General features: G+C 33.9%; 1 protein-coding gene across 1 annotated transcript in view; it reads right to left on the reverse strand.

Annotated features, from left to right (window-relative positions):
• The window catches only part of LOC111046108 (myosin-VIIa), a 154,900-nt gene that overhangs the window by 19,588 nt on the left and 122,189 nt on the right, over positions 1–13,123 (reverse strand). The window contains exons 18-25 of the mRNA XM_039425684.1: positions 12,198–12,602; positions 11,016–11,205; positions 10,566–10,720; positions 7,733–7,957; positions 5,207–5,341; positions 3,594–3,823; positions 2,185–2,380; positions 799–960 (exon numbers count right to left, since the gene is read on the reverse strand). Coding sequence (XP_039281618.1) covers positions 799–960; positions 2,185–2,380; positions 3,594–3,823; positions 5,207–5,341; positions 7,733–7,957; positions 10,566–10,720; positions 11,016–11,205; positions 12,198–12,602 — 1,698 coding nt within the window. The remainder of the gene's footprint in view (positions 1–798; positions 961–2,184; positions 2,381–3,593; positions 3,824–5,206; positions 5,342–7,732; positions 7,958–10,565; positions 10,721–11,015; positions 11,206–12,197; positions 12,603–13,123) is intronic.

Here is a 13,123-nt window from a genome sequence, read left to right on the forward strand (position 1 = left end):
CAATAAATTATACTAGAATATAGAAAAAAGCTACGTAGAATAAGATAATTCATGTAAATATATTCAAAATATTATAAATTTGTCATTATATCACACTTGTATGTGTATCAATAATGTAATAAGTAGATAAACTACTTTACTTACTTTACTAGATCTTTTACTACAGTAATTCTCCAATTTACAATTGAATGAAACACCTATATAGACGTTTTAGATTGAGTGGAATAAGCATGAGTTGAGGAAAGAAATCAGCAAATTTCGAGATTACTTTTTCATTTTACTGGAGATACTTTTGAATGTGAGAGTGAGTACAAACTATCATTTTCAATATGGTTTATAGTCTGCTGAGTTTGATTTTCTTCCAAGTGATTCGAACCCCCTAGAAAATTCAAAATTAGCTTCGATCCTCACCTTATATCATAATGAGTTATTCAAAAGAAGGCTTGCATATTTCTGGATAAAAAATACAGTAGGTTTTTTGGAACAATTTATACACTCTGATATGCTTATATGGGGCATGTAATAAAGTTGAAAAGGTTCAAAGAAATACTATCCACGACTAGTCCAGCCTTTTTAAAATATAACAAGATTTCTCAATTTTTGTGAAACACAACATGATCAACTATGAAAGAACTTTACAGATACAAGTTTTGACCTAGAACTTACATCATCCATGAATTAATAGATTTCTTTGAAAATGTGTGAATCTTTCATTGAGAGTTCAAACCAGCTTTAATTTCATACTTTGGAGTTTGTAAAATACATTGAAGATTCAAGGAGTGATTTTTTTCAACTTACCCATACATCATCACCTCGACTGCGACTAATTCTATATGGAAGGTAATTTTCTACGTCAGCATAATATTCAAAGCAATTATCTTTGGGATTTCCAAGCGCGACCTGAGCCTGCAGGCCTGCTAACTGTAATGCTACTTTCTCAGTAACTGGGAAGTCATCGCACTGAAAAAACACACAAAAATATGCAAATAATGATTGAAATTGAGCAAATGCATGAATAAAAAGATACAATTTTCATTTTCATGAGTAAACCGGTACTTGAAGTCATAAAGAAGCAGCAATCAGACTATACCCATAAAGAATATATATATTTCTATGAAATATTAATTTCACTGGATAGCGCTATCTGAATAGGTTGTTATGAGATGTTTGTAGTACCTATCTATCTAGTGCTTCTATCAATTAATCAATATTAAAAAATAATTGATTCTATCGATTTATCATCATCATCTTCTTACAAGGATTAGGCTCTTTTAGGCCTGTACCGGCATCCTTTTCTTTCTTGGTCTTCCTATGCCTCGCTTTCCTTCGGGTTTGTACTCCCATGATAATATTGGGAGCCTATTGGATGACCCAAGTTTTTGAAAGAGTGGGAGAGAACCGGAACTTCTTGAAGTGGATCAAGCAAAGAAGAGCACAGCTGATTGGCCACATCATCAGACGTGACACTCTACTGACAAGGATAATGGAGGGAATGGTTGAGGGAAGGAATATGAGAGGAAGACCTAGGCTGGAGTATATGAAACAATTGCTACGGGATATGAGATGTGGATCATACTACGAGCTGAAGCGGAAAGCGGACGACAGAAAAGCATGGAGAGCTGCTGCCAACCAGCCCTACGGCTGTTAACCCAAGAGAGAGAGATTGGATGACATTCTGAATAGATGAGTAGACCAATTTTCCCGATATTTTTTCAGAATATCCAATAGCGGTTCTACATTCAAATCAGCTCTTATGTTGACATTTCTTATTTTATCCAGTCTACTGCAACCTTTGACCGCTCGTAAAAACCTCATTTCAGCAGCTTGTATACGAGATTCAGTTTGTCTGTTTAAAACCCATGCCTCGCTACTGTATGCTATTAACGGTATCGCCATTGTTCTGTAAAACTTCAGCTGTGTATCTTGTTTCGTTCGCCTTCCTATAGCTCGTCTTACAGTGCCACATACCGCACTGAATCTCGCTACTTTTTCACCAACATCTTCATCCTTATCGGATGAAATGCGGCGTCCCAAGTAGCTGAAGTCTCTCACTTGATCTAATGCTTGGTTGTCTATCACGATTTTTGATCTGACTGGCAACTTTCCTCTGAATGCCATTATCTTGGATTTTTGAGGTTCTATCAATTAATCAATGTAAAAAAACGGATAATTGTATCAATTTACCTTAACTACACAATACACAGCCTGCGCGTAGAGCATATTGACTTCGACTGGATCCTGAGATATCTCTCTGCTGTTGCGAAACAGTCGGCGTTTGAAGATGAACCGATTTTCTCCACTGCCCAGAGTGGGAGCCGTGTTCCTCCTGCTCAGAGTCGGGAAAGTCGAGGTTGTGGCAGCCGCCATTTTGTTGATTTTTCTGAAATTAGAAACACACAAGCATAATAAGATCCAAGTCCTGATATCTTTCGAGTAGGTGACAAAACTGACAATGTAGAAGACAATGTAGAATATAATACTCAGAAAGAGACCTACACATTGATAGAATTAGTGTTGCAGGGACGGAACATCTATTCGGATGGAAAAACTCGCTGAAATTTCTAATGTGACAAATTGTGACAGTATAAGGTCGATAAAGGATATTGTAGCTAACACTTTGCTCCACCACACAATCTAACAGGAAAGAAAAAGTCTTATGGGGAGACTCGCCATTTATAATGTGACAAATAGTGTCGATCAGTGTATAACGTCGATAAAGGCTTTTAAAGCTAACACTTTGTACCACCACACACAGGTGAGCGAACAGAAAAGCAAAAACAGTCAATGAGAAATAAGTTTTATATTGAATTTAGAAGTTGACATTGACAATAAGTAAATTGTGTCATCAGTTCATGATTACCCGATGAGAATAAATAGAATTTATAATAACTTCAGCTTATTACTCATTTATTGACTGAACTATTTAAAAATAAATGACATATCAGATACACCGTGATCACTTGTCAAATACGAGACTTGGCAACCATGTCCTATCAATCCATTGACTTTATAACGTGAATCTCACTATAGTATAGTGAGGTCTACGTTATAATAGCAGTGCAGATAGCAGAACAGCGTTGTCGATTCTCTGCCATGCCATGCCTTCTATAGAGGATAGCTGTTATCGGTATATCTGATGTAATATTAACCGTCGATTCTTGTTTAAAATACTCAATTACAGTTTATTCGTCAGGAAGGGTAATAAGACGTTAATGTTGCAATACCGTACCACTATATTAGTTCAAAATTAATCAATTAATTCAATATCAATATCGTACCACTATATTAGTTCAAAATTAATCAATTAATTCAATATCAATATCGTACCACTATATTAGTTCAAAATTAATCAATTAATTCAATATCAATATCGTACCACTATATTAGTTCAAAATTAATCAATTAATTCAATATCAATATCGTACCACTATATTAGTTCAAAATTAATCAATTAATTCAATATCAATATCTATTGATAACATCAACTTCTTATTCTTTCAATCATGGAGAAATACCACTACATCCCTTCCCATACAATCAAATTATAAAAAGGGTACTTTATGATTCTTATTTATGGGAGTGGTACTACTCACATTTCCCAGGCGGCAATGACGTCATAGAGGTAGTGGTGCGCGCGCACATGCTCCTCGCCGTCCGGCCGGCTCTGGTAGATGGCCCACCCGTCGAGACTGCGCAGACCCAGTTTGTCGGCCAACTTGACGGATGCATCACTCGCCGTGTCGGTCGGGTGGATGTCGATCGCCTTCGTGCGCCCGTCCAGGAAGAAGAACCGGCACACTATTGTGCCCAGCCTTCGCATCGCCTGGAAACATAAAGTAAGTGTCGAAAAGTGATTGCTTTTTGAGTCACCACTACTGAGAAATGAAGTTCAAATAAGATACTACATCATAATCCGCAATCCTTAATTAAATAGAGTGTTCAATTGGTTCTCAATTCACTGCAGTGAATGAATTTTTATAAAGATACTACATTTAAATCTACAGTAGGCCTATATAGAAAATGAATTTCATACAAGATACCTATATATTAGTATTTCCAGTGATGAAATCAGATTAAGATCTATAGAAAAATACAAGTGAAATCCAAACTCAATTAGGAATGTGTTGATTGATAGAATTATATAGCAAAATAGCGTTCAATTGCTTCACAAGTCACTATGTCAGAAAATGATTTTTTTATAATTATTATAGAGATACTACATTAGAATCATTAGGAGACAAGGAAGAGGTGGTTTGGGCATGTGCAGCGACGGGAGGAGGATTATGTTGGACGAAGGGGGCAGGATTTGGTTTTGGATGGTGTGAGAGGACGAGGTAGACCTAGGATGAGGTGGGGAGATAGAATAGCGGCTGACTTGCGGGAGAGTGGTTGGAGGAGAGAGGAAGCATTAGATAGGGCTTTGTGGAGAGGTAGACTAAGAGGAAGGAATGCCGACCCCATTTAAATGGGATAAGGCACAGCCAAAGAAGAAGAAGACTTCATTAGAATCTGCAGTCTATCTGCAGTATATAGGAAATGCATTTCATACAAGAGGCTACGTATTCTCAGAAATGAAAAATTCGTATAAAATCTTTGGATCTTGGAAATGTAAATCTTATGAGCTAGGATCATAGGAAGTGTGATTCACAAAATTCGGAAAGAAAAAATTTTGAATCGAGCCTGTAGTTCTCTCCCGACTGTGATTCGTTCCCGAATTTATGATTCTAATCAAATCAAAATTTTTATTCACAATACAGACAATTGTGACTGGATCAATGATTAGATATTTTCAAGTTTTCAAAATCGAAGGGCTGAAATCCCAAAGCATTATCTAGTTTCCTAGGTATACGGTAGTAGAAAGCTACATAATAGCATAGTAGAAAACTAATGTTATCTGTTATAACATTATATCATATATGAATGATAGGGCAAAATTTGTTGAATATGAATTAATATTGTAGAATTTCTTAATAATTGAAAACACACAGTTTTATTTTTGTCACATTAATGGACTATTAAGGCAAAGTTTCTCAAATATTATATTAATTATTTTTTGAATTGAAAAAAAAATATTCATGGAAGAGTCATTATGGGAGTAAAATCTAGCTATGTTTTCCTGATATATGTTGAATAATCAGTCTTTTGAAAATAATAAACGGTACAGTAATCAAATTAATATTATCAGTTGTTTTTGATGAGTACTTACAGCAACTTCAACAGCGGAGGGAGGGTACTGACGACAGGAGGCTTTCATGTTCTTGCAGTTGTCCAGGCACCATTGCACATACTGCTTCAATTTTCCATCAGTCTGCATATTTTTACGTAGGAAGCACACAAAATACTGCAAACACAAACATATAAATCAAAATTCACTTCTTAAACATGAAACAGGAAACAAGGTCATAAAATGTAACAGAAGTTACAGAAGTTAAACGATGAAGTTTCACTATACAGATGGAAATAAATTGGAAGTTGCATTTGTTCAAATGCTAATTAATGAATAATTATTATTAAACGAAAATCCCAATTAAATGCTGTAAATTACCCTGAAGACTTCTGCTACTGCAAATATTGACAACAGGGTAAACAGCTAGATGGAAATTCGATGAGCGCTACTATACAAAAATTATTTGAAACATAAGTTTCATTATGTAACAGAAATATTTGATGCATATTGGTTTTAGCCATATTCCAGCCAATAGAAGAATATATTATCATGGAAGACTTTTCTGAAGCGAAATATCATTGAAACTGGAGTCACTAAAATATAATTATGTAAACACTATCTTGATCTGAGCATTTCAATTGAGGATGATAATAATAATTATCATTATAGCATTCAGGGTACAGTATATAGAAATAAATGTTGTAACCTTAATTATTATCAATCTGGGTTCCTTGTATAATTATAATCTATACTAAGAAACGATACTTACAGGTGTAACAACCTGTACATGTTCTAATTTCACCATTACACATGTGGAGACATTACCTCCCTACAATATCTCTACACTCTCAGTGAAAGTTTCTTAGACTTGAGATGTTACTGTGAAGTATACTTTTCCTACAGTTACGTTGAAAAGTGGCCATTGCTGCACTGATTACAGAACGCAAAGAATCACTTTTCCGCTCTAGTGCAGGAAAAATTTTTCTGCACTCCAGATTTGCAACATGGCAACGCAAAATACTTAGTAGGTTATATGGAGCAACAGTGCAGCAAAATCAAAATGAAGTTGGTAACAGTGACTGCTGTGGCTGCTATAGTGAGCAGAGGTGCAACGAAGCACAACGCGCTAATTATTATTCATTATATATTACAACCAAGGACAACGAGGACTTTAGGATTCTAGGATTAAGGTTTTTATCAATAATAAAATTACACAGAAAAACATTTGATGGAGTTCAGGCAATTTTACCCATAATTACCCACTTTTCATATTCAATGGTAACTGTAGGAAAAACTTAATGTGAAATACGTGCGCAAAGTTCCTCTGCTGCACTCAAGAAACCATTCCGCCCTCGCCTACGGCTCGTGCGTAAACGTTTCTTTCGGTGCAGCAAACTGTCACTTTGCGCACTAGTTGCACAAATAACTATTTCCTACTGTTACCTAGAAAAGTGATCATTCCTGCACTGATTACAGAACACAAAGAATCATTTTTCCACACTAGTGCGCAAAGTATTACTTTGCGTATTATCTTGCAGACATCCCAATCAGCTGTTGACATTATTGTTGGCGTGTATTCTGAATGCGAATTTGTTCTATCTATATTTTTTTCTGATTTTCAAATAAATAAAAATGTGAACTTATTAAATTATACATTTTGAATATTATTAATTATTCATTATTGCAAATAATATTTTTTTCATTCATAAATTTATTGGTTGAAATACTGTATTATTTAGAAATTAAGATTTACTCAAAATTATTCAAATTTTCAAATTAATTGGATGATTAATTTAATTTTTAATTTGAATAAATTATCGATTATTAATTGAAAATTAAAATAAATTAAAGTTGTTATTAATAACAGAATTATACAGACAAACATTTGATGGATTTCAGCCTTCATTTTACCCATAATCAACCACTTTTCATGTTCAATGGTAACTGCAGGAAAAATTTAATGTGAAATACGTGCGCAAAGTTCCTCTGCTGCACTCAAGAAACCATTCCGCCCTCGCCTACGGCTCGTGCGTAAACGTTTCTTTCGGTGCAGCAAACTGTCACTTTGTGCACAAGTTGCACAAATAACTATTTCCAATCATATAAATAAATTATTAATACTTTAGTTATACAATGGGGGGATATATTATAGATTGCATGAAATTACACAAAATCATATAGATGTGTTTGTCCTGATAAGGAGTTTGATAATAATTATTGACGTAAAGGTCAAGCTATACGAAACATTTTTCCAGAGTTCTCAGACACGTCTCCAGGGCAGAAAGCTCTCCGATTGACTGATTGGGTTGGCGTTTGGGAATCAGCTGATAATCAACCAACAGGAAGCTTCCTGCCCTGCCTACTCGTCTGAAAACTCCAGAAAAACGCTTCGTGTGGCTTGGCCCTAATTGGCTACTATCGTAATGGTTCTACATTGATTAAGAAGCTCACCACTGAGAAACAATTCACTCAAAAGTAAGATTGTCTGTAATCTTCTAACAGAATAATGAATAAATCCATAATGATGAATGAGAGATCAATAGAATTTAAACAAACAGTTCTTACCTTGTGTAATAATTTGGTAGGCTGAAAGGAGACGATTGCCAAGCAGAGTAGAAGCCAAACTCGTTCCAGAGACTCGGGGTTAGGATTATTTGTAGCCTGCCGCATACACTGTACATATATTTCATCCCTCAACTCCTCTCTTTCAAGACCGTAACCGATTATACTCTGAATTGTTTGCAACTCTCCATCTGTCTTCAGTTCTCCCCTAATATATTTACAAAGATCCTGGAAAAAACAAAAGGTTCATGAAACAAAATGTTGGAATATTTTCTTCATAGTATATATTCTGTGATAAGATAGCCGATAAAAACTTATTCAACCAATATCGAAATGTTAATTGGAAATTTGATCCTATAAAACAGTTGTCACTTCTCAATCAATCATTTTATTCAGTAAAATGCATTACAAAATTGATCCCGCTAAACCTAAAAGATTTTACAGCAGGTGCCTACAAATAATAAAATACATAAATAGAATGATATGCTAATTTTTACAATAAACTAAGGAGAATTTTTTTTCCATGAAACTGGGAGTTTAGGAATTTAAAAAGGAGTATGAGGTATTAAATGGTCTAAGGATGATTAATAGGGTATAGGGTTAATGGAAATTGGAAAAAATGAAAACTCAAAAACTTCAAATCATAAAACTAAATTGAAATGAAAAGGAAATATAATTGATACTCTATAGTAAGTAAGAATAAAAAAATATTAATTTACTTCAGAATTAAGGATAATACTAAACAAAAAGTACAATAAGTGATCGGGAGTCTCAAACGTTAATTAAGTAATCATCCATTTAATATATGGAAATAATATAAAATATTAATATACATTATGAAAAATTAGTCAATCACAAGGCGGCGGTGTTTTACAAATACTAAAATCCATTTTACCAACAACCTAATAATTATTATTACAAAAAAAACAAAAAGTAGTGATTTTTCTCTATCTAGTGTAGAATAAAGTATTGAAGCAGTAGTGTCACAATTGAAAATCATTCACAATGATAAGTTGGAAAATATCATCCTTGGAGTAATCTCGGATGATGGTTGGGAGCGAATTATTTCTCCAACACGTATTGATTTCAGGTAAAGCTTAAACAATTAGAATATCAGAAAGGAGTTCTCATTTTGATTTATTATTAAAAAACAGTTTCACAAAACAAAATATTATAAAGCACATAATTCAACTTTTCTGTAATTATAATAATAGGCTAAAATAGGATCATCCTGATTCAGACTATCATCCTGATTTTGTAATTAGTTATATTGAGTAGAAAATGATTGTATGCCTAATTATTATGATTTGCTTAGTGACAATAACTGTAGCTAGAGTACTGGGATTTTTTTATTTGATTTATAATAGTAGGTGTCTAATACTTGAGCAACTTACCCTAAATATGGAACAAGCAATAGAAATATTATCTGGATCATAGAGCAGAATATGAGAGTTTGGTATGCTTGATCCACGGTAGTAGGTGACCATTTCATACTTCGGCATCGTTTCAACAATCTTGCTTTTCCTTGTTAAAGTTGCTATTATTGTACCTGAAAAGCGAATTGAACTTCAATTTAGAAACATATATTACACTCATGAATATGCATAGAAAATAGTATCATAATCATTCATTCATAAAATAGTTTATTCCGTAATTTTTATTCATAATTCATCTCATAATCATTCATTTATAAAATAGGATGAGTTTTATTCGAAATTTTTATTCATAACTAGCTGGCCCGGCGAACTTCGTGCCGTCAAATAGCTTAATGAATCTCATGTTAAACTTTAGCTGGATGCACACCTGAGGAGGCGCGATGCCGCATTTTATTTATATAGATAATTTTCCAACTGAAAAATAAATATTTTACTAAAAATCAATTAGTTCTGAACACCGAAGACAGCACAATTATTCGAAACAAAGCAATGTCTTTAGGCATGTAAGTCTTCAACCCGAGGCCGCACTGCTGGATGGTTACACACAGAACAGTCATTTTGTTTTAGTGGGGCGTTTAGAATAAAATACATGGGCGGTTATGGAGCAGCACACACTCTTGTCCACTATCTACCGACGGCTGTTGGATGACGCAATGATTATAACAGCTGATTTTTATTTCTGTGTGTGGCCAGCTCACAAATCTTCTCCCAAGGATTACATGTGAACTTTGAAGGACTGTAGTAAAGAGTCCTGAAGTAAGTCGGATTATAATTCATAGGCAATAACCAAAGACTTAAAGATGCATAGATTCACATGCAGCGCTAGTGTCATACTTAGAATTGAAATCCGGCATTGAGGGGCAACCCATAAGATTATTACATACCAATGCCACCAATGCCTTTGTGATCTATAGTATTACAAATAAATAATATATAATATCTCGTGCTAAAATACCCCAATGGCGGCCTTCAATTTCAAGTGAGAGCTATCATTGGGAAGGCATGAGCATTGTGGGTCTATATCTCTTTAAGGTCTTTGGCAATAACTCGGTCTTAACATACGAACACAACTAAAAAAATCATCAAATTCGGTGCACACATAAAAAAGTTATTGAATGTCAAAATTTGAAGCTCGATTTTTTATTTACTTATATAGATTCATTACTATTTTAATGTTTATTAAGGTTCATTATTCCATCATAATTTATTCGATGTAGATTAGATAGTCAATGTAGATTCATTGATTGTCAAATCTGTAAAGTTTGAATAAGTACTAAAAATTGGATTAAATATTCAGAATTAAATATTATGAATTGATTAGTGACAATAACTGTAGCTAGAGTACTGGGATTTTTTTATTTGATTTATAATAGTAGGTGTCTAATACTTGAGCAACTTACCCTAAATATGGAACAAGCAATAGAAATATTATCTGGATCATAGAGCAGAATATGAGAGTTTGGTATGCTTGATCCACGGTAGTAGGTGACCATTTCATACTTCGGCATCGTTTCAACAATCTTGCTTTTCCTTGTTAAAGTTGCTATTATTGTACCTGAAATGCGAATTGTACTTCAATTTAGAAACAGGTATTACACTCATGAATGTGCATAGAAAATAGTACATAATCATTCATTCATAAAATAGTTTATTCCGTAATTTTTATTCATAATTCATCACTATTTTAATGTTTATTTAGGTTCATTATTCTATTCATAATTTATCCGATGTAGATTAGATAGTCAATGTAGATTCATTTGATAGTCAAATCTGTGAAGTTTGAATAAGTACTTAAAATTGGATTAAATATACAGAATAATTATTATGAATTGATTAAACTCAATATTCACCTTCTGGCGTCCTTTCATGGGAGTTGAAATGATTCTGAGCAAATTCCACTATATCGAAATAAGTTTCGAGCAGTGGATCAACCGTTTTCTCTTGGTTCTCTTCCATTTCTTGCAACTTCTTTTCAACTCTGAACTTTCTCCTTTGTTCTCTCTCTGGATCGTCATTGTACCTCCAGTGTTGCTGCATACCCTGAAAATAATAAATAATAAATGCTGTATTTTTATTTGAAAAAATAAAGTAGTATGTAGAACAAGTAATGTTAAAAAATAATCGATGGCAAGTACCTAGTTGGATAGAATTTTGAAGAACTACACCCTATTGAATAATTTTGCTTGAGGACGAGCTTTCTAAGATAATCAAGACAAGTCTCTCATGAGAGTATGATCATCATTAAAAGCTATAATAGATATTTATTTAAAACGATTGCAACACTTGATAATGTAATGGATACCCGGAACTAGTCGTGTATCAAAGTAAATAGAGCGGTTACTTGTAATTCTATGTGATAAAAATTTCAAGCAGTCCTATTCAAATAAATGAAAAAGGTTCAATACGGTAATAAGGTTTAAGGTAATATTCAATACGGTCACCTACATTCAATACTATCATTGTTGAAATGCTGAATTCAATTATAAATCGATTATAATTTTTGATCACATTGTCTTGTCAAATTGATGACACAAGCCTATTACAATTCATCAGGATAGTTGATCAGAGTGATCAAAAAATGAACTGATTGGAACTTCAAATGCTCTTAACAGCACCAAAAGCTACGATCTCATTTCTTCATCTGAAGAAATACGCTGTAGTTTCTTTTGAATGTACGAGTACATTAGTTTCAAAGTTTTTTAGTCCTTTTTATATGGACCTGAATAGTAATCATTTATTAATAATATTATTTCATATGAATATTACATACTTATATAATATTCATATCTACATATGAATAAGTAAATATTCATATGTACATATTCAATGTAATATTTCATATTCATATATGAAAACTTATAATACTTCCAACTCTAATATTCATATTTACATATGAGTTGATTTACCACTTACAAAGTTATACTTTCAAATTTATTGATTTATTCAATAACACACAAAACACAATTCATTAAAATGAATTTTACTGAAATTAGTTAATTAATTTATCTATTCATTAAAATAAGACGACATACCGTAGATATATTGGAGTTCCTAGAGCTCGGCCGACTTTGCTTAGGAGAGGCAACCGTGGTGGGAGATGCCGACCCTCTCTGTATCCTCTCGATGCCGGGTGACTTGGGGCGGAGCTTGTGAGGCGGCGCAGGCAGCGGAGGCGGCGAACTGCCCCCGTTAGCCGCCCGCAGGTCGCAGTTGTCCTCATCGCGGGGAAGCACCGACTCGTAGATCGGCTCGCTGTTGTCCTGGAACGGAGGCGGCGGAGGCGGTTCGGTGGGCTCGGGGAGCGAGGGTGGCTTCATGGTTGCCGCCCCCGCTGCCCCGCCAGGCCTCTGGTTCAGGTCGAGGCTGTTTGGCGGTACGGCTGAAGTTTCGCGTTCTATGTTCAAGCCTTCCAGCTCCTGTTGTATCACTGATTCCAGCTGTGTAATGATTAAAATGTTTTCATTATTCATGAGAGGAAACAATATTTATTGAGATTGATAATCATCCGAGAGAAAACAATATTTATTGAGATTAATAATCATCCATGATATTACTTATTTAAGTAATCAATTGAAAAATAAGCAACCATAATAATTTATTTGATTGATAATCAATCATGATATTGATAATCATCCGAGAGAAAACAATATTTATTGAGATTGATAATCATCCATGATATTACTTATTCAAGTCATCAATTACAAAATAAGCAACCATGATATTTGATTGATAATCAACCATGAGATTGATAATCATCCATGATATATTTATGTGATCAATTACAAAATAAGCAATCATGATATTACTTATTTACCTATTCATAATTTAATAGATATTATTTGATTAACAACCATATACAATGTATTGTGTTTTTTTGAGGAAATAAACAGTTTGAATTAACAACAAAATTTTGTTACTCAGCCATTTGCGATAGCTGAGCAAAATTTTGTTGTTAAAT

This window comes from Nilaparvata lugens, chromosome 4 (assembly GCF_014356525.2).
Source record: "Nilaparvata lugens isolate BPH chromosome 4, ASM1435652v1, whole genome shotgun sequence".
In the NCBI taxonomy this organism is placed as follows: domain Eukaryota; kingdom Metazoa; phylum Arthropoda; class Insecta; order Hemiptera; family Delphacidae; genus Nilaparvata; species Nilaparvata lugens.